The sequence below is a fragment of the Macaca fascicularis genome, chromosome 2 (genome assembly GCF_037993035.2).
Source record: "Macaca fascicularis isolate 582-1 chromosome 2, T2T-MFA8v1.1".
Taxonomy (NCBI): Eukaryota; Metazoa; Chordata; class Mammalia; order Primates; family Cercopithecidae; genus Macaca; species Macaca fascicularis.
Genome location: NC_088376.1, coordinates 182,659,141 through 182,681,059, shown reverse-complemented (window position 1 = coordinate 182,681,059; position 21,919 = coordinate 182,659,141). Strand labels below are relative to the sequence as shown.

The 21,919-nt window shown below is 44.9% G+C and overlaps 1 protein-coding gene across 2 annotated transcripts; it reads left to right on the top strand.

The window, feature by feature from the left end:
* The first annotated feature begins 1,012 nt into the window (after window positions 1-1,012).
* NIT2 (nitrilase family member 2) lies at window positions 1,013-20,539 on the top strand. 2 transcript variants are annotated; one of them, XM_045384546.2, is made up of 10 exons: window positions 1,013-1,243; window positions 4,549-4,667; window positions 5,287-5,407; window positions 6,552-6,640; window positions 12,940-13,033; window positions 13,533-13,607; window positions 15,549-15,627; window positions 17,632-17,730; window positions 19,964-20,019; window positions 20,369-20,539. In XM_045384546.2, the coding sequence occupies exons 1-10, from the start codon at window positions 1,087-1,089 to the stop codon at window positions 20,458-20,460; spliced, it is 981 nt and encodes a 326-aa protein (XP_045240481.2). In that variant the 5' UTR covers window positions 1,013-1,086; the 3' UTR covers window positions 20,461-20,539. The 2 variants fall into 2 exon arrangements, with proteins under 2 accessions (XP_045240481.2, XP_045240492.2); XM_045384557.2 differs by lacking the exon at window positions 13,533-13,607.
* Window positions 20,540-21,919: the final 1,380 nt, after the last annotated feature.

Sequence of the window (21,919 nt, the reverse complement as noted above, 5' to 3'; positions counted from 1 at the left end):
TCCCTAAATACTTCCTCATTTTCTAAGAATAAAGACATTGGCACAATCACAACATATAGCACACAAAATAATTCATAAAGCATCGAATATCTCGTTCATAGTTAAATCTCCCTAGTTGCCCCCAAAATGTTTTTATAGTGTTCTTTTACAAACCAGGATCTGTTTCAGTATAAACTATTCTGGGGCATTCCAAAAGGTGGTAAGTTTTGGAATTTTGTTCCACAAGTTTGACAAGGCACAAAACCACAAAACACGAAAATTAAAAAGCAATCTAATAAATAAAAATGCAAAAATCAGAGTCTATAGGCCGGGCTCAGCGGCTCATGCCCATAATCCCAGAGGCTCACGCCTATAAATCCCAGCACTTTGGGAGGCTAAGGTAGTAGGGACTTGAGCTCAGGAGTTTGAGACCAGCCTGGGCAACATAGCAAGACCCTATCACTACTAAAAGTAAAAAACTTAAAAAAGAAAGAAAGAAAGAAATAGAAATAGCCAGGCACGGTGGCATGTGCCTGTAGTCCCAGCTGCTTGGGAGGCTGAGGACGGAGGATCACTTGAGCCCAGGAGGTCGAGGCTGCAATGAGCCGAGACTGCTGCACTGCACTCCTGACTGGGTGACAGAGCGAGACCCTGTCTAAAACAAAACAAAAAAGAATATTAGCAAAGAGATGACAGTGTATTCGGGGACTGACTCGTTGAGAGCCTCGCGTTGAACCCTCAGCATCTTTCCCGTTGGTCTAGCAGGCTTGTAGTCAGATCCTACAGACGTCTCGCGTGCCTAAACCAACCAGGGTCATTCCATCCCCGTCACAGCGACTTGTTCAAATAGCTCAAGCCTATCAGCATACGATGTTACCCTGGCCACAGAGTTGATTCAACCAGCTAAAAGTCCTTTTGCGGAGAATCAGCAAACGCTACAAATCAGGGCTTTCGTCCCTGAAAAGTTCGGTTGTTAAACATTCACCAGCACACCACCTCGACTTAGGCTGTTCCCTTTTGCCCTTTGCCTTTCGAGGCATGCTTTTTCCGGACTGTGGTAATTAACCATTTCTCGTTGGTCCGTCCTGGTGTTCCAGGCGCACTGGAATGAACGCAGACCCCTCTACTCCGGGCCGGGCCCGGGAGGAGAGGTGGGGCGTGGCCTCTGACGCGGGCCCCGCCCACCGTAGCGTAGCCGAAGTCCGCCCGGACTCCAGCGCTCAGCCGGCGCCGCAGGTGGTGCTTGTCGGGAGAGCCATGGCCAGTAAGTGGCGCGGCCGCGCGCTGCAGCTCGAGCTCGGGCCGGAGGGGAGGCTTTGGAGCGGCGCCGGCGGTGGCTTGGCCGGCTCAGCCCCCCGCCCCGCGTCCCCGCCGTGCGCGGCCTTCCCTGATGCGGGCATTCGCGTGGGTCCGGGATCGCGCGGCGGGGCGGCCGGGCGCACTCCCGGGATTCCAGGCTTCCGGGGTGGCGGGCGAGGCCCAGAAAGCACCAGGCCGCCCGGGCCGCGCCGGCACCCGCCGCGTCCTGCTTGAGAGAGGCTGATGGACGTGTATTTCTCCACGGTGTGGGCCGCGGTGGTAGGATCCGACTCCCTTGGGTGTTTTCAAGTTGCGTGACCTCCTCCAGCACCCCCTGCACAAAGGTGCCCAGGCGGTTCTTCCTTTACCCCCTCACTTTCCAGCTCCAGATTTTGACTTGGATTCTTGCTGTGTCACTTACTTTGTTCAGTGACTTTGTGCAGCTTTCTCCCTGCAAGCCCCGTTTTTTTATCTGTAAAATGATGTTAATGATACCTCACAGAAGTTTATGTGTGAAGGACCTGGCACATTGCTTTAAATTTTATTCCCTTGTTGGTTCCTTCGCTCACAGTGTTTTATTCTTTTTTTTCCTCCCCTTTGTTGGGACTTCGTTGTTAGATGATGATGAATATTAGGGCAGCCTTAAAAGTCACTGTGTCTCCACTTTACAGATGAGACGGAGTGACTGGCGTCTCGTCCTTAGCATGAGGAACTGCCCAGTGGCGGCGTCTCCCTGCTGCAGCACGCCTGTAGAGGGGGTCATTTGCAGAATAACAGGCAGTCCTAAGCTTAGTTGAGGACCCCGCCCTTGTGGGTGAGATGTGTGGGAGAGGAAGCCATCAGCATAGCCATGGTGAGCTTTATCTTTCCCACCCTCAGAAGAAGAGACATGGCCAGGCACGTGGCTCACGCCTGTAATAGTAACACTTTGGGAGGCTGAGGCACGAGGATCGCTTGAGTTCAGGAGTCAGAGTTAGAGACCAGCCTGGGCAACATGGCGACACCTGTCTGTACTAAAATTAAATACAAAATTAGCCCGGCGTGGTGGCACGCCCCTGTAGTCCCAGCTTACTTGGGAAGCTGAGGAGGGAGGATGGCTTAACCCTGGGAAATGGAGGGGAGACATTTAGTGGATTTGTCTGCTGTGCTGGTAGCAGCTCAAAATATCTGTTTGCCCCAGAATAATCCCAGCTGTTATTTCCTGTTTAAGTTTCCTTTGTATTCCTTCAGATTCTGTAACTATGTAACAGGCTGCCTTCAGGGTTAAATTTAGTGCTTCTCACTATATTTAGGATAGATGGAGGAATGGGACATCTGAGTTTTCCTTTTAGTTAACCCTGAGCCGAACAGGCCCTCATCAGAGGCCAGGTTTATCATCGTTGCCGCTTCTGGAGACATTTGCATTGTTACAGGAAACACCCAAAGAGATAGCTCTCTAATGGTAGGATTTTCAGACTGGAGCAGAGGTGGGATGGGGAGTTTGGGCAGGCCATTACTAATAATTCCTGAAGTTTCGCAGAGCTTCAGAGGTTATGATGTGCTTTGGATCCTTTACTGCGGCGTCCCACCAGACCGTGAGCAGGAACTATGTATCCATCAGGGTCCAGGCAGAACGTGGAGACAACACTAGTAACTGGAACAAGGAAATTTATTTATTTATTTATTTTAGAGACTAAGTCTAACTCTGTCGTCCAGGCTGGAGTGCAGTGGCATGATCTTGGCTCACCGCAACCTCCACCTCCCAGGTTCAAGTGATTCTCCTGCCTCAGCCTCCTGAGTAGCTGGGATTACAGGTGCCTGCCACCACACCCAGCTAATTATTGTATTTTTAATAGAGACGGGGTTTCACCGTGTTGGCCAGGCTGGTCTGAAACTCCTGACCTCAGGTGATCCACCTGCCTTGGCCTCCCAAAGTGCTGGGATTACAGGTGTGAGCCACCACACCCGGCAGAAAATTTTATATTAAAAATTATTATCTGGCCAGGCATGGTGGCTCATGCTTGTAATCCCAGCAGTTTGAGAGGCTGAGGCAGGAGGATTGCTTGAGCCCAGGAGTTCGAGACCAGCCTGGGCAACAAAGTGAGATCCTGTCTCTACAAAAAAATTTAAAAATTAGCCAGGCATGGTGGTGCATACCTGTGGTCCCAACTACATAAGAGGCTGAGACATGAGGATTGCCTGAACCCAGGAGGTGGAGGCTGCAGTAAACCATGTTTGTGCCACTGCACTCCAGCCTAGGCGACAGAACAAGACCCTGCCTCAAAGTTAAAAATATTAGCTCATGGAAAGTGATTTTCATAAAAGCTAAAAGGGAACTCTAAAAAACAGAAGAAAAGCAAATAGATGTCTAGCTACCACCTCCAGGAAGGAATAAGCTTGGAAGAGCCGCCAGCCTCCTTGCTCCAGGGCTGAGCACAGACCTTGTCAGGGCTGGCTACATCATTTGTGGGGCCCAATCCCCTTGTTCAGAGAGCAAGGAAAAGTGCTGTTAGCTTTTCCTCCTGCAGTATCTCTCTCAACCTCTCATGGTGTTATTTGCTGTTTAATGTCATGTTCTCTTGGACACAGGAATGTTTATGGGGTAAGTGCAGACTTTTACAGGTGCCTGGGACCCCTGTCCTGTGAGTAGGCATGTGTGCAGCTCACGGGCTGCCAGGGCTTCCCTCTGCCAGCAGCCGGATCAATGTGCTGTGACCCAGCCAGTAGTGGGGAAACTGAGACAGACATCTTCCCTTCCCACGAGCTGGGCTGCCCATGGGAAGCACGTGAGCAACTTCCAAGGAATTGCACTTTCTGTGCTGGGACATGCTCAGTATATGGACTGGAGATAGGCGAGAGGTCCAAGAACAAATAGTAAGGGACAGGACCATATTCAAACCCAGTCTTTTTACTTTAGCCATATTCTCATTTCATTCCCTACACTGCATAGTAAGAAGCTGGTTCGCTCTAGATTCTTGTGCTTGGCATGGGACTTTACCCATGCATATTGCTCTATCTCCAGATAGACTTTAGCACTATTGACATTTTGGACAGGATAATTCTTTGTTCTGGAGGGGGTTGTCCTAGGCATTGTAGGAAGTTTGGCAGTATCCTTGGTCTCTATTCATTAGATGCCACTCATACCTCATCAGTTGTGGCATCAAAGGTGTCTTCAGACTTTGTCAGATGTTCCCCAGGGGACATAATTGCCTTCCATTTGAGAACCATGGCTCTGTCTGAATCCAGCAGTTCAAGCTTCTGACAGCTGTTTTCTTTTGTCTTTGTCCTCAGCTTTCCGCCTGGCCCTCATCCAGCTTCAAATTTCTTCCATCAAATCAGATAACATCACTCGAGCTTGTAGCTTTATCCGGGAGGCAGCAACGCAAGGAGCCAAAATAGTTTCTTTGCCGGTCAGTATGGGGGCAGCCATCCTGTTCTGGGCTCTGTAGACCCAGCAGAACAGTGTTTGCTAGCTCTGGTGGTCCTCTTGTATCCTGGGGTCGAGCAGTGTCCTTTGGAGCCCATAGATTGTTTTGTGTTTAACTGGAGGATGACCTTAGCAAGGGTCTTTGTAAGGTAGGATGTGCCAACACGGTCATAGGTCTTTAGCTTTTGGATCTTCCTCTTTGTTCAGATGAAGCAGCCAAAATCCTAGTATTTCAAGGGACATACGGAAAACTGAAATACTCAGTGCTTAGACACTTTGTTCCTTATATAATTAAGTCTTTATAGGACCAGACCATGTTGGTTTTAGCACTGAGCCTCCAACATTTTTTTTTTTTAAATGAACTCTGGGAGAGCCCATGTGACTTGTCTCTTCTAACCCACTAGGCTAGCTTTGTAGTCTTGCCTGTGACTACAGGCTGTTTACCCTTGAGATGTCAGTGTTTTTCTTATTAGCTGTGTTTTAACCCTTCCACTGAAAGCAGAGCTAGAAGCAGCAGCTATGGCCTCTTACAGCAGAACTGTAAAATGGATGGGTGTTTTGATCTTTTTTTTTTTTTTTTTTCTCTGTCAATATTTTTCTAGGAATGCTTTAATTCTCCGTATGGAACGAAATATTTTCCTGAATATGCAGAGAAAATTCCTGGTGAATCCACACAGAAGCTTTCTGAAGTAGCAAAGGAATGCAGCATATATCTTATTGGAGGTAACTTCATACCCACAAGGTATAATGGCCTAAACATTAAAAACATCTGAATGAACCAGGTGTGGTGGCGTGCACCTGGATTCCCTACTTGGGAAGCTTCAGTTTGGGAAGCTGAAGCAGAGAGTTTCTTTTTTTTTTTTTTTTTTTTGAGGTGAGGTCCTGCTTTGTCACCAATGCTGGAGTGCAGTGGTGTGATCATGGCTCAGTGCAGCCTCACCCTACCAGGCTCAAGTGATTCTCCCAACTCTTAGCCTCCTGAGTAGCTGGGACTGCAGGTGTGTGCCACCATGCCTGGCTGATTTTTGTATTTTTTTGTAAAGACGGGGTTTCACCATGTTGCCCAGGCTGGTTTTGAACTCCTAGGCTCACGCAGTCTGCCCACCTTGGCCTTCCAAAGTGCTAGGATTACAGGCGTGAGCCATCATGCCAGGCATGTTTTTTGTTATACTAATAGAGGATTGAGAAAAAAAATTTTTTTCCATAGAGGCCACATACATAAAGGTAACTTTATTTTTGTGGTTTTGGAATAAATGTTTAAAGGTTTTATTTGCTTAAATAAAAAATAAGCATAGAAAAAGTTCTATAAATATAGCAAATAAAATGTTTTCTGTACGATGATATATTAAGAATGAGAAATGAAGGCAAAGCAAGAAGCCTGGAGATGAAACTGCATTCAGTGATGGAGAGGCTTCTGACTTCACATTCTCATCTTTTGGGATACAGTTTTGTTGCAGGACCTGGTGAATTCAAGTTAAGCAATGGGAAATTTTTCATTTTGCCCTAATGTTAGAGATTAAGTGTTGCTCAGGATCATGGCTGAATTTCAGGAACAGTTTGGTTATTTTTTAAGCCTGTCTTTGGCATCTAACCTAATCATATCCCAGCTACACTCTGCAGTTTATCTCTGAAAGATCATATTCAAGAAGGACCAAAAAAAAAACCATGATTAAATAACCCATAGAAGGGAATACTTATTCTGTATTGTAGAATGAGGTGTTGCCTTATTCTAAAAACAAAATGAATAAATAAACCGTAAAAGATGGGTTCTTTATTTTTGGAACCAAGTTATCAGGCTTTTATCCCTTTCTCACACAAGAATTGTTCTATTCTTTTTCTTATGGTATATTTCTTCTCTCAATGAAAGGCTCTATCCCTGAAGAGGATGCTGGGAAATTATATAACACCTGTGCTGTGTTTGGGCCTGATGGAACTTTACTAGCAAAGTACAGAAAGGTAAGTAGGAAGTGTGGCAGAATAATTTGTTATCTTTAAGCCAGCAACAATGTGTGGAAAAAAAAAAGAATTTGCTATGAAGTCCCCTAGTTCCTCTCATTATATCATACATGTATTAGGGTTTTAACTGATTGGCATAGGTGGTTATTCTCGGCCATCTGCATTTTTATATAAATTTTAGACACAGCCTGTCAATTTCTGCAAAGGAACAACCTATAGTAATTTTTTTTGTTGTTTTTTTGGTTTTATTTTTAGACGGAGTCTGGCTCTGTGGCCCAGGCTGGAGTGCAGTGGCGCAATCTTGGCTCACTGCAAGCTCCGCCTCCTCAGTTCACATCATTCTCCTGCCTCAGCCTCCCGAGTAGCTGGGACTACAGGCGTCTGCTACCACACCCAGCTAATTTTTTGTATTTTTAGTAGAGACGTGGTTTCACCATGTTAGCCAGAATGGTCTTGATCTCCAGCCTCGGCCTCCCAAAGTGATCTGCCTGCCTCGGCCTCCCAAAGTGCTGGGATTACAGGCATGAGCCACCGCGCCCGGCCAACCTATAGTAATTTTTATTAGTATTTCATTGAGTATATAGAGAACACTTTGGGAAGAGTTGCCATCTTTTTAGTATTAAATGCATATACATGGCCAGGTGCAGTGGCCCATGCCTATAATCCCAGCACTTTGGGAGGTCGAAGTGGGTGGATCACCTGGGGTCAGGAGTTCAAGACCAGCCTGGCCAGCATGGTGAAACCCCGTCTCTGCTAAAAATACAAAAAATTAGCTGGGTGTGGTAGCAGACGCCTGTAGTCCCAGCTACTTGGGAGGCTGAGGCAGGAGAATGGCGTAAACCCGGGAGGCGGAGCTTGCAGTGAGCTGAGATCCAGCCACTGCACTCCAGCCTGGGCGACAGAGCGAGACTCCATCTCAACAACAAAAAAAGATTTAAAAAAATATATATAAAATTGGCTGGGTGTGGTGGCTCATGGCTATAGTCCCTCATGGCTGTAGTCCCACCTACTTGGGAAGCTGAGACAGGAGAATCGCTTGAACTTGGGAGGTGGAGGCTGCAGTGAGCCAAGATCGTGCCACTGTACTCCAGCCTGGGCAAGACAGAGCGAGACTCCGTCTCAAAAAAAAAAAAAAAAATGCATACGTTTAGAATCATTAAGTCTTCTTGATGAGTTAACCCTTTTATCATTATGAAATGTCTCTTTTTTTTCTTGTAATACCTTTTGTCTTGAATTCTGCTTTATCTCTGCTATCACTGTAACCACCCCAGGCTTCTTATGCCTACTGTTTGCTAGTACATGGTTTTTCCAGTTCTTTGTTCTCAAGCTATATGTGTTTTCATATTTTAAGTGGATCTCTTGTCAACAGCATATAATTGTATCTTAATTTTTTCTTTATTCTGACAATCTGTGTCTTTTAATTGAAGTGGTTAGTCCATTTATATTTAATGCACTTATTGATATGATTGAATTTAGGGATACAGACATTTTGCTTTTTTTCCCTTTGTTCATCTTTTCTGTATTATTTTGGATTAATTGAATATTTTTTAGAGTTCTGTTTTAATTTATTTTTTTAGTTATACCTCTTTGCTTTTTTTTTTTTTCTTCCAGTTGTTGCCCTGGGAATTATAATATGCATCCTTAACTTTTCATAGGCTACTTAAGAGTTCATATGATATAACTTTATGTGAATTTTAAGAACCTTATAATGGTATAAGTCCATTTTTCTACCCCACTGCCCCTGCCCTTATTCTTTATGCTATAGTTGTCATTTGTAGTCCATGTATATATGTTATAAATCCAACAAAACAGTAATACTTGATTTAAATAGTCATATGTATTTTAAAGAAATTAAGAAGAAAACAATCTTTATGCTTATCCAAGTATTTATCATTCCTGGTGTTTTTCTTTCCTTCCTGAAGATCCTTCTTCCATCTGGTATATCCTTCAGACCGAAGGCCCTCGTTTAGAACTTTTGTACTGAGGATCTGTTAGCTAGGAATTCTGTTCGTTTTTCTTTACGAATATGTCTTTACATTGTTTTCATTCTTGAAAGATATTTTTGCTGGAATAGAATTTTGGATTGATAGTTTTCTTTTTTTTTTCCCACTAGTAGTTGTTATCTAGTCTTTTTTTTTTTTTTTTTTTCCTTCCCTGATGAGAAGTGGGTAGTAATTTGTATTGTTCCCTGGGACATAATTTGTTGTTTTTCTCTTCCTCCTTTGAAGATGTTTTCATAATCTTTAGTTCTTAGTATTTTGACTTTGATATGCCCAGATGTGGTTTCCTTTGTCTTTGTCTTCCTTGGTACTTCTTGAAACTGTAAACTTAAATCTTTCACTGTGTTTGGGAAGTTTTTTTGACACTATTGTGTTAAATATTTTTCTGTTCCTTTTTCTTATGGAGCTCCAGTATATATACATTATATTTTTAAATATTTTTTCAGGTCACCAGGCTCTGTTTTTCTGTTTTTGTTTTTCCAATACTTTTTCCTTCTCTTCTACAGATTAATTTCTGTTGATCTTTCAGACTTATTCACTGTTTCTTCTGTCTTGTTCAATTTCCTGTAAGCCAACACAGTGACATTTTAAAAAATTCAGATATTAAAATTTTCAGTTCTGAAATACCCTTTTGTTTCTTTTTTATAGTTTTTAGTACTCTACATTTTCTGTTGGTTCATTAAAAGCATATTTTTCTTTACACTCTTGAGCTTAGTCAGTTTCTATAGCTGCTTTAAAGTCTGATAATTATCACATCTGTGTGCCACAGAATGAGACTCTTAGGCCTTTAAAAGGCCTTTGATGTAAATAAACTCATGTCTAAACAAACAACAACAACAAAATTGTAACATCTGGGTCATGGCAGGATCTGTGTTCATTTGATTGCCTTTTCTTTGCAGTTTGAGTCACACTTCTGTTTCTTTGAGTATCTACTAATTTAAGATTGTATAGTGGATTATATGTTGTAGAGATTCAAGATTCTATTATAGTCTTCCAAAAAGTGTTGAATATTTTGTTTTAACTGATGGTTAACTTGGTCGCACTCAAACACCAAACTCGCATCTTCTTTGTAACGTGGGCAGCAACTTTAGCTGCTCTGTTCTATCTGGTTGTTCTGCCCTACTTCTGTTTAACTCAGTGATCAGCCAGAGATTTAGAAAGATTTTATATGTAGAATTTAGGGCTCTTGACTCTTTGCTTTCTCCATTTCAGGATTTCCTCCCTTGGTTCCAGCTCTGGTTTTCAAGCCAGTGTGATTATGGGTAATTTTCACCCCACTTATCACAGCAGCTAAGACCTTGCTTCAGGGTAACAGTGGTAAATAGAACCGGGAAGTTCATCCAGGGCTGTTCCCTGCTTCCACATGTTTGTGTTCTTCTCTTCAGGTTTTGCCTGCTTTGTTTTGGTCATTCTTCAGTGCTTTAAGTAGTTGTGCCTTTTATTTTGCCCAGAGTTCATAGTTAACTACAAGAGAGCTGGTCTGATAGGAGCTACTGTGCACCTGCTGGAAGGACAGCCAGCACTGGGCTATTAACCCAACTCTTTGAAATACATCTTTTTAGTATTAAGTTTTCCATCCCATGAATGTGGTATATATCCTGACATTTATTACGCTTTCTTTACTTTCTCTCAATTTCTTTTTATAGTGTTTTGGGTATAATTTTGTATAACATTTGTGAGATTTATTCCTCATTGGTGTTTTTAGATGCTTTTTCATTTTCTGTTTTGTTGTTGTTGTTGTTGTTTTGTTTTTTTTTTGTTTTTTTTTTGAGATGGAGTCTTGCTCTGTTGCTTAGGCTGGAGTACAGTGGTGTGATCTCGGCTCACTGCAACCTCCACCTCCCTGGTTCAAGCCGTTCTCTTCTTTCAGCTTCCCAAGTGGCTGGGATTATAGGCACACACCACCATGTCTGGAAAATTTTTGTACTTTTAGTAGAGACAGGGTTTCACCATGTTGTCCAGGCTGGTCTTGAACTCCTGACCTCAGGTGATCTGCCTGCCTTGGCCTCCCAAAGTGCTGGGATTACAGGCGTGAGCCACCATGCCTGGCCCATTTTCTGTTTCTTGCTAATATATAGAAGTAGAGCAAGTTTTTAAAATATTGACTCTGTGGTGAGGCACGGTGGCTCCTGGCTGTAATCCCAGAACTTTGCGAGGTAGAGGCAGGCAGATTGCTTGAGTTCAGGAGTTGGAGACCAGCCTGGGTAACATGGCAAAACCCCTTCTCTACAAAAACTACAAAAGAAATTAGCTGGGGTGGGGGTGGGGTATGCCTGTAGTCCCAGCTACTCAGGAGGCTGAGGTGGGAGGATCGCTTGAGCCTGGGAGGACAAGCCTGCAGTGAGCCAACATCACACCACTGCACTCCAGCCTGGGTGCCAGAGCACGACTCTGTCTCAAAAAAAATTTTTTTTAATGAAAAAAACTTACAGCAACCTTGCTAAACTCACTCATTAATTCTAATAATTTGTCTGTAGATTTTTTAAAATTTCTAGGTACATAATTATATCATCTGAGAATAATGACAGATTTCATTTTTTCTTTTCAGTTGTTACAGTTTTTACTTCTTTTCTTTTCTTTCTTGCTCTGTTTAGGCTCTCTGGTACCTGTACCAAGCAGGTGTCCTTGTCTTGTTCCCAATCTCAGTGGGAGAGTTTTCAGTATTTCATCATCAAGTATGATGTTTGTTTAGGTGTTTTGCAGATAGTCTTGATCAGATTAATAAAGTTCCCTTCCTAGAAGTTTTTCTTTCTGTTTTTTTTTTTTTTTTTTGAGACGGAGTCTCTCTCTGTCGCCCAGGCTGGAGTGCAGTGGCGCGATCTCGGCTCACTGCAAGCTCCGCCTCCCGGGTTCACGCCATTCTCCTGCCTCAGCCTCTCAAGTAGCTGGGACTACCGGGGCTCAGCACCACGCCCGGCTAGTTTTTGTATTTTTAGTAGAGACGGGGTTTCACCATGTTAGCCAGGATGGTCTTGATCTCCTGACCTCGTGATCCGCCCGTCTCGGCCTCCCAAAGTGCTGGGATTACAGGCGTGAGCCACTGTGCCTGGCCTCTGTTTTGTTTTTTAAATCGGGAATGGCTTAGAAGTTTACCAAATGCTCATACATCTTTTGAGATGATCATGTGATTTTTTCTTCTTTATTTTGTTACTTTAGTAAAATCGATTGATTTTCTAATCTTAAACAGCATTTGTTTTCTTTGAATAAATCCAATTTGGAAGTGATGCATTATTCTTTTGCTGAATTTGGTTTGCAGAATTTTTACCTATTTTTAAATGCCCACCCACTTTCCACCTCTCCTGTCAATTTGTCAGTTTGATTCTGATAAGTCTTTTTTTTTTTGAGACAGAGTCTTGCTCTGTCACCCAGGCTGGAGTGCAATGGCGCGATCTCGGCTCACTGCAACCTCCACCTCCCAGGTTTGAGCAATTCTCCTGCCTCAGCCTCCTGAGTAGCTGGGACTATCGGCGTGCACAATCACCCCCGGCTAACTTTTCTTCTATTTTTAGTAGAGACAAGGTTTCATCACATTGGCCAGGCTGGTCTCAAACCCCTGACCTCAGGTGATCCACCCACCTTGGCCTCCCAAAGTGCTGGGATTACAGGCGTGAGCCACCATGTCCAGCCTGACTCTGAGAAGTCTTTATTTAGTGCATATATATATATATATATATATATATATATATATTTATTATTATTTTTTTTTTGAGATGGAGTCTCACTCTGTTGCCGAGGCTGGAGTGCAGTGGCGCTATCTCGGCTCACTGCAAGCTCCGCCTCCCGGGTTCACGCCATTCTCCCACCTCAGCCTCCGGAGTAGCTGGGACTAGAGGCGCCCGCAACCACGCCCGGCTAATTTTTTGTATTTTTAGTAGAGACGGGGTTTCACTGTGTTAGCCAGGATGGTCTCGATCTCCTGACCTCGCGATCCGCCCGTCTCGGCCTCCCAAAGTGCTGGGATTACAGGCTTGAGCCACTGCACCCGGCCTAGCGTTTATATTTTTAAAAAGCAACACATTAGTTACCTGCCATGAGAAACCTAGAGGTTGATTTGCATACCACATATAAAATAGGGGTTATAAAAGGTACAGCATCATTTTTCCAGTTCCCTGTGGTAGAATTCATTTTGATAAGGTGTCAGTCAGCTTGTGGGGTGGATTATGAGCAGTCTGGGGGTACTCTTCGCATAGTTGATCTTAGAGCACCTTCTGTATCCACCCAGGGAAAGATATTGTCGTTACTGCCATTCCATTTTACGTGCTGGAAAAGAGGTAATCAAATCCATTATTTGTGATGCAGATCCATCTGTTTGACATTGATGTTCCTGGAAAAATTACATTTCAAGAATCTGAAACGTTGAGTCCGGGTGATAGTTTCTCCACATTTGATACTCGTATGTACCAGATAAGTTTGCCTCTTTAGCAATCTCAGTAGAAGACAATCAGGTATTTCTTTTTTGTCTCTCTCCAATTTCTTCACATAACCTAACTGAAAGACCGTTAAGTGAGAAAGGCAGAGAATTATCACCGATCTAGAAAGTTCGGCCTTATTTGAGAACTAAGGATTTGACACGATTTTGCCCTTTGAGTTGATTGTAGCCTCCTGTTATGGCTTCCAGAGTATACCTATTAGGCCATGGTTGAGTACCTCCCATCTAGATAATAAGCATTCAGTTAGAATGCACTTCTCATCTTTACTCTGCTGATGTAAATGATGTCTTTATGAGATGAAGTCCAAGTAGGAATGAGCTCGTCCATGGTCTCTGTCCTCAGGTCCTGTGTTAATTTATCCCTGTCAGTGTTTTGTGATCATTAAGTCATGGAGGGGCTCCTCTGCCACACCACGCTGTAGGGAGTTAACTTTCCACGTGTGCGTTTTCTGTTTGGAAACAGCTTACTGCAGAGTGGGTCTGGGCATCTGCTACGACATGCGGTTTGCAGAGCTCGCACAAATCTACGCACAGAGAGGTGAGGCACTGCAGCAGCTGTGTTATGTGGGTGCTTGGAGGCTTGGTTCTAGGCTGGTCTAGGTGGGATCCTTAGTCAATAAAAGCTGGGAGGGGGCTCTTTCATCTCTCCATCACCAGCCCTTTCACCCCCTTGAGGCTTCCCAGACTTTTGCTGCGTGTGGATAACAGGGTTTTTCAGGGATTGTGATTAAACACATCATGTAAGGTAGGAGCTATGCTCATAAAGGTCTGGTCTACCCTTGAGTCCTTCTTGTTACTGTGTTCGGAGAGTCACTTGAAGCCCAGTAGAAATGAAGTGGATTTCACCACTCAGTACCCCTAGACACTGGGTGGAGTGGAAATGTAGTCTGTGATATTTCGGTCCAGACGAGGAGAAATGTGCCAGTGTCTGGGAAGAGCCAGTTCAAAAGATGTGGGTTCTAGTTCCAACTCTTCCCTTTAATTGGCACAGTGCTTTGGTGAAATGATTTAACCTCTAGAGCAGTGTGGTTCTCAGTTTAGTCACAGGAATGATATGAGGAGTAAGAAGAGAGAACCTATAAGCCCCTCGTGTGGTACTCAACAAATCCCAGCATCCTTACTAGACTGCTTGAAGCTACTTCCAAATAGACTGTCACTTAACCAAGTGAAGCGGGTGGAAATGGTTTGACTGCCTGCTCAGAAGGGGGAGGTGCATGGGCTCTGGGGTCAGTAGTCTCTGTTGAGCCATATATCAATAAGCATTAGGGCAACTACTCTGCCCCTAATTTCAGTTGAAAAGAATTACAAAAAGTGATCATTGGCCATGTGAAGCTGACATATGGAGCTGAGAGAAATTTGTTTTTTTGTTTCTGTTTTGTTTTTGGGTTTTTTTGGGAGACAGAGTTTAGCTCTTTCACCCAGGCTGGAGTACAATGGTGTGATCTCAACTCACTGCAACCTCCGCCTCCCAGGTGATGCACCCGCCTGGCCATAATTTCGAGGCCAGACTGGTCTCGAACTCCTGACTTCAGGTGTATACCCGCCTCGGCCTCCCAGAGTGCTGGGATTACAGGCATGAGCCACTGCGCCCAGCCAGAGCTGAGAGAAATGTGAATGACAGTTCTCTACCTTATTTTTGTTTGTTTGTTTTGAGGCAGGGTCTCACTGTCACCCAGGCTAGAGTGCAGGCGTGATCCTGGCTCACTGAAGCCTTGGTCTCCTTGGCTGAAGTGATCCTCCCACCTCAGCCTCCCAAGTAGCTGGGACGCCACCACACCTGGCTAATTTTTAAATTTTTTGTAGAGATGGGGTCTCTCTGTGTTGCCCAGGCTTTCTGTACTTTTTTTTAAGTGAAGTTGATGCCGGTGGGCTAGGGGAGGCCCCCAAACACCAGTAGGACCTTGACCCCAGCCATGTCCATGCTGTTGACACTATTGCAAGAAGGAATTCAAGAATGAGTCAGAAAATAGTGAAAGTATGGAGATTTATTGCAACTATCATGGCACTGTTGGGTGTGTGATTTAGTATGTTAATGAGCTTATAATGAGGATAATGAGGTCCTAGGTGAAACCTAGGTCAAATCCAGCACCATATTGAGTCCACTGGGTCTTAGCCCTGGTTTCTCAGGGTCTTAGCCCCTAGCTTATACAGCCATTTCAACAGTTGCTTTTTGCTAGTCATATGAAACTGCTGCCTAGAATTTTCTGTTCTCTTGCAACCATCCTGTATTATTTCTGTCTCAAGGTCACATGTGATTTTGGTCATCAATACCACTTTTCTTGTGTGTCCATATGTGTGTGACTTTTAAAGGAATTCAGAGCCATATCTTAATTGCTGCTGGCACTGTCTGACTTGGCTGACATCTTCTTGTGTTTGGGAAAGTTTGAGTTCAGTCCCTGCTGGCTAAGGAACAGTGGGGAGGACTGGTGGTGCTGGGTGCTCACTGCATCCACTGTCCTTTGGCTTTTCTCTCCACAAGGCTGCCAGCTGTTGGTATATCCAGGAGCTTTTAATCTGACCACTGGACCAGCCCACTGGGAGTTGCTTCAGCGAAGCCGGTAAGAAAGGAACCATATATTCAAGCCTCTCGGTATGTCCTCTTTGTGGAAAGATTTCCGGTTGGGTGGAGGTGCCAGCCTTCCTGATGTGGATTCTGTCCCTGACTTAGGATGCCCTTGTATCCAAATGCGGTTGGAAAGGATGAAGCTGTAGGGAGGACTTCTACTGCTGGGCACTTTCTCCTCAGAAGCCACAGTACTAACCTCATGGATTTTGGAAACTGTCCTTTTTTTTTTTTTTTTAAGAGACGGGGTCTTACCGTTGCCCAGGCTGGAGTGCAGTGGTATAATCATAGCTCATGACAGCCTTGAAATCCTGGGCTCAAGAGATCCTCCTGCCTCAGCCTCCTGAGTAGCTGGGACTACAAGCATGCGCCACCATGCCTCGCTAATTTTTTATTTTTTGTAGAGATAGAGCCTCACTCTGTTGACCAAGCTGGTCTCAGTCTCCTGGCCTCAAGTAATCTTCCCGCCTCAGCCTCTCAAAGTGCTGGGATTACAGGCGTGAGCCCCAAGCCCTGCCGGAACTGTGGTTTTGGCATTTCAATATTCAGTGTGTTAGATGGGTAGTGATTTCATTTTTCTGTGATTAGATGTGGATTGTTCCCTCTTACGTCAGTTCCAGCAACTTTTACAGAGAAATTGAGAACCACGGAGCTTATGTCTTCAGAGCCCCAGCAGCCAATGAAAAGGCAGGGATTAGTTTAGCTTGACCTAGGGAGAGATCTGTGGTCTGTACCCAGCTGATTCTATGCCATTCAGATCAGGATGCTTATCCTACCCCCTCCTTCACACCGTCCTACTAGTCCTGACGGTACTGTGCCAAGAAACTCACTAGAAGCTCTTGTTCTTCTAACCTGTAACTCCAGGGCTTTGCACAAGCATCTTTGGCAGGTCACAGGTGCCTTTCCTTAGTCTTCTAAGGCTGAGAGGTGGTAAAGGGCAAGTAGCACAGGTGGACGTAAGATGGAAGGGAAAATGAGTGTGACTGTGTGTGTGAGTGTGTCTGTCTGTCAAGTGCTCTACAGCCCATGAAATGCTGGTCAGAGATGATGGTTTTCTTTAGGATTTTTAAAAGTTGAAGTAATACAAGAAAGTGTACTAATTTTAAGCATATAGGTTGGTAAAGTTTTGTGTGTTCACCTGCCACCAAGATGAACATACAGAACATTTCCGGCCCCCGAGGATGCTCCCTTTTCTGCCCCTTTCTAGTCAATACTCCTCCCTCTGCCTAGAGGTAGCCGCTCTTCTCACTTCTAGAGATGGTGGTAATTTGTAATGGAAAGGAAAGAGGTTTTAGCTGCTTGCATGGTGGAAGATGGGGGTAGGGGTATAAGATGCCATGAGTATTAATGAAGGTACAGTTTTGTCAAAAGAAAGAAAAGTTTCTGGGATACTGACATGACCCAACATGGGTCCATGAAGTCTGGAGGGCTCCCAGGGGAGGTGGTTTGATGTACCTGGACTGCGAGCTGCCATTTTTGTTCTATTTGAGGTGGTGGGACTGCCACCATGGGCACGGAAGCACCATGCGGCCTGCAAGGTGTATTGCTCTCATGAGGCCACTCCCGTTCTCTCCGGCCACCTTGACTTGCTTTAACCAGAGAAGCTCCTCTCTCATGTTAGCTTACGGCGGGTATCTCAGCAGCGGCACTGTTGACATTTAGGTGTGTAATTCTTTGGGGGCTTATCCTGTGCACGGTAGGATGTTTGCAGCATCCCTGGTCTCTACCTACTCGACGTCAGTAGCATCTCCTTAGTCATGACAGTCAGGAAGATCTCCAGACATTGTCAAATTTGGTGGACAACATTGCTCCTTCTTGAGAACCACTGGCTTATGCAGTAATGTAACTTTAAAGAGAAGGTTCCATGGCTCTGGCTTCCTTCTACATCTGAGTTAGCCTGAACTGTCCTATTTTTTAAAAGAAGGATCTATCTACTTGGGTTAGAAAAATGTCAGATTTATAATGTATAATTTACCTCTTCCCTGTCTGTTGACTACAGGGCTGTTGATAATCAGGTGTATGTGGCCACAGCCTCTCCTGCCCGGGATGACAAAGCCTCCTATGTTGCCTGGGGACACAGCACCGTGGTGAACCCTTGGTGAGTGAGGCTAAGTGAGAACAGGCTCAGTCGGAGCTTCAGAGGTGGCTCATTGGCAGATGGGTGTTCCAGTTCCTGAGCAGCCAGGCGCCCACCTCTCACTCCCATTTCCCCACATATCCTGCCAGCGTTCTGTCTGTCTCTGTGAGGAGCTTCCACTTGAAAACCGTGTGGAAAGGAATCACCCTGCTCTCACGATCAAGCACTTGGCCTCAGCCCTCTCCTGAGCTTCTGGTGACCTCCATTGTCGGTCATACTTGGATCCCATGGGGAAGCAAGGCAGCAGTGACAGGCAGGTTGTAGTAAGAGACTGACATTTTTGGTTAAAATTTAAGTTGGCTGGCTAGTCCCAGGGTAGGAATGAGTTACAGGGGGAGGACTTTGCTCCCAGTATAATGGCCAGAGGAGCAGTAAGGATGGGTTCAGTAAGTGAAACTATGACCCTCTCCCCTACAAAAGGGTGAAGCATTTGATTCCTCAGTGGAGCCAGCACGTAAGCCTGCCCAGACACGGGTACAGACATACGCTCATACACATTCCTTATGGTCTACATTTGTACAGTTTACATCGTACTTTCACACACATGGTCTCAACTTGAACTCCCGGGAACTTGTTCTTATTAAGCCCAGTTTATAGATGGTAGAATTACAGAGCTGAAGTGGCTAGAAATAGTGTTTGAATCCAGGACATCTGCCTTCAGAACTTGGATGTGTTCCACACTAGTTCTCTGTTCGAAAGCACGCACACACACTGGTATGTGTGTCTACATTTCCGGATGAGTATACCAGTAACAAGACTGAGAAGAGTGAAATATTGCTGTGGGGTTTCTGAGGGCTTCTCTCTTCTGCCTTTATAGGTAGGGCTCAGCTCAATGTGTGTGGTGGGGAGGCCTTGGAAGTATGACTTGTGTGAGATTCCAGTTGGCCTCCTGCATATTAGGCTTGAGGAGGGACATTGAAGGACTTAAGTTGCCTTGAAAATTTTCTTGAACTTGCATCAAGTTCCACTGTCCAGAGATCTTTGAAGGCCAGGGCAAATGGGGAAGAATCAGAAAATAATTCAGTTACATGTCATAAATGGTGGTGCTTGTAGCTCATTTGTGCCAAAAGTCTGTTTGTGGCTATCAGGTAAACAGAATCAGTTGTTATGTCAGATTATTTTGGAGAAGCTTCATTTCTCTAGATAAGGGTTTGAACCCTTGCTCTGGGCCAAGAGACTAAGCACTGAAGCCAGTTTCTTTCTTTCTTTCTTTCTTTTGTTTTGAGATGGAGTTTCACTCTGTCGCCCAGGCTGGAGCACAGTGGTGCAATCTCAGCTCACTGCTGCAACCTCTGCCTCCCAGGTTCGAGCCATTCTCCTGCCTCAGCCTCCGAGTAGCTGGGATTACAGGTGCACACCACCATGCCCAGCTAATTTTTATATTTTTAGTACTGATGGAGTCTTGCTTTGTTGGCCAGGCTGGTCTCGAACTCCTGACCTCAAGCGATCCACCCACCTTGGCTTCCCAAAGTGCTGGGGTTATAGGCATGAGCCACCGCACCCTTCCTGGAGATAGTTTTACAGGTCAGCCTTACCCTGGATTTATGAAGGAGGGTGGCTGTTCTCTAGTGCAGGGCTCCTGCCAGTGCGAGGTTATCCTCCATCCCCCACACCACTTCTACCCAGTCTTCAGAGGTTGAACTCTTTTCCCTCAAATCTGAACTGAAGCCCATTAACACAGGGGTTCAGGCATCACAGCCACCAGGGGACAGACCCCAGCAGATCTGGGGCCCTGCCTAGGCCCAGCTTCATCACGCTTACGTAGGGTAGCAGCCCAGGCAGGTATGAAGACAGGTCTGGACTGCCCTTGTAAAGGGGTCCACTGAATTGCACTCATGAGGGCATGAGATGGAGCTTCCCGTTGGTTCTAGGTAGCTCTATTCCCAGATCTTTATAACCATCAGATAACCAGCATCTCCTAGTGGTTTGCAGTTTATGAAACATGATCCACAATTTTATCACTAAGCCCTCACAGAGCTTATTTCCACTTTATAGATTAGGAAATGGAGATTTAAAATACCTTGCTATAAGGTCACAGAGTTACCTAAATGATAGGACAGAAATCTGTACCACTACCTTCTTGTTTTCAATCTCATGCTTTTCCCTTTGGCCTGTGAGCTTGGGAGGAAAAAACAGACCTTGAATATCACCAAACATCAGTGAATCCACTCATTCTCTTCTGCATCTTTTTCAGGGGGGAGGTCCTAGCCAAAGCTGGCACAGAAGAAGCCATCGTGTATTCAGACATAGGTAAGATTTTCCCAGATATGGTTTAGGTCTCTGATGTCCCCATTGTTCTGAGGCCAGACTCCGTAGCTGGGAAGTCCCTGTCATTTGTAGGGGTTCCTTTATGCCCCTCCTCATTGATCTCTGAGGATATTCTAGGGTCTGGTTCTCTGGCCAAGCCCTGGGGAGTATATCAGCTTGAGTTTTCTTGGTTTGGTTTGAAAGGATGCCAGGCCATCTGTGCCCCTAGATAAGACCTATGTTACTAAGTTACTCACTAAGACTCTGGTGGTTTATACAGTGTGGGGAAGAAATCCCCTTGGTTAGTGAGGAGTTGCAAATTATTAATAGTGTACTTTCCCGTTTTTTGCAGACCTGAAGAAGCTGGCTGAAATACGCCAGCAAATGCCCGTTTTTAGACAGAAGCGATCAGACCTCTATGCTGTGGAGATGAAAAAGCCCTAAAGTTTATGTTTCTAATGTGTCAGAACAGGAAGATATGATTCTACAGCATAATCAACTCCCTATTAAATTCTTTCATGAAGGTTTTTGTTTTTGTTTTTAAACTCAGCCTGGTCCTTCCTAGGTTCTCTATTGAGATGACAAAGCCTCATTATGCTGACATTTTCCACACCACATTAAATCGTTAAGAAGGATGTAGCCTGGAGCCCGAGAGCAGAAACCTGGGCTGGTTCTGAAGCTTCTTCCGTACTTAAGTTGCCTCCAAGCAGTTTGTGAAAGTATCAGATCTTGGTATCCTGGTGATTGAGTCACCTAATATAAATATATTTATGTCATGAACCTCTTATCCCATTGCTGGAGCTGGAATCTTCATCATGTAGAAAACGTGGTCTGGTGCTATTCTTTTCCAAGCAGTACCTTGAAGTTCCATTTTTGGTTCATGAGTAGCTACAGGACGCAAGGTGACACATCTTTGGTGTTTGCCAGAGAAGTTGGCAGCCCCACGCCTCTTACCAGCCTTTGGGCTCTTCAAATTTAAAAAGGAGCTGCTCATCCAACCTCAGGCCCTCCGGGTCTTGGAGGAAGGACTGGGTCAACAAAGAGCCCCATGGGAGAATGGCAGTGGTGCCATTAGTGAAGGCAATTTAGTATGAATCTCTGCAAAAGATTTTTTTGATAGCGTTGAGTGTCCGAAAGTTCCATTATTTTTCTTTTTTCTTTTTCCCCAGTAACACTTTCTAGCTCCACAGATAAACAATCACTGAACCTAGTAGTTCTTAGACAGTCTGGTTTGAGAATCCTTTTGTGGTTAAAAATTAGGGACTGAGCCAGGCGCAGTAGCATGTGCCTGTAGTCCTAGCTACATTGGAGGCTGAGGCAGGAGGATCCCTTGAGTCCACAAGTTTGAGGTCAGCCAGAGACTGACTCTCTCTCTGTCTGTCTCTGTCTGTGTCTCTCTCTCTATATATAAATATATGGAAATATATATATATATACTTCTGGAAAACAACACTGTGTACTGAGAACAAGAGAAAGACAAATGACTTTTTTTTTTTTTTTTTTTTTGAGACGGAGTCTCGCTCTGTCGCCCAGGCTGGAGTGCAGTGGCCGGATCTCAGCTCACTGCAAGCTCCGCCTCCCGGGTTCACGCCATCTCCTGCCTCAGCCTCCCGAGTAGCTGGGACTACAGGCGCCGCCAACTCGCCCGGCTAATTTTTTGTATTTTTTTAGTAGAGACGGGGTTTCACCGGGTTAGCCAGGATGGTCTCGATCTCCTGACCTCATGATCCACCCGTCTCGGCCTCCCAAAGTGCTGGGATTACAGGCTTGAGCCGCCGCGCCCAGCAGACAAATGACTTTTTAAAATTAAGTTTTAAATTTACAATTGATGCATAATTTTACTTTAAAAAAATAAGTGTGCAATTTGGTAAACTTTGACATATACAGCTGTAAACCACTCCAA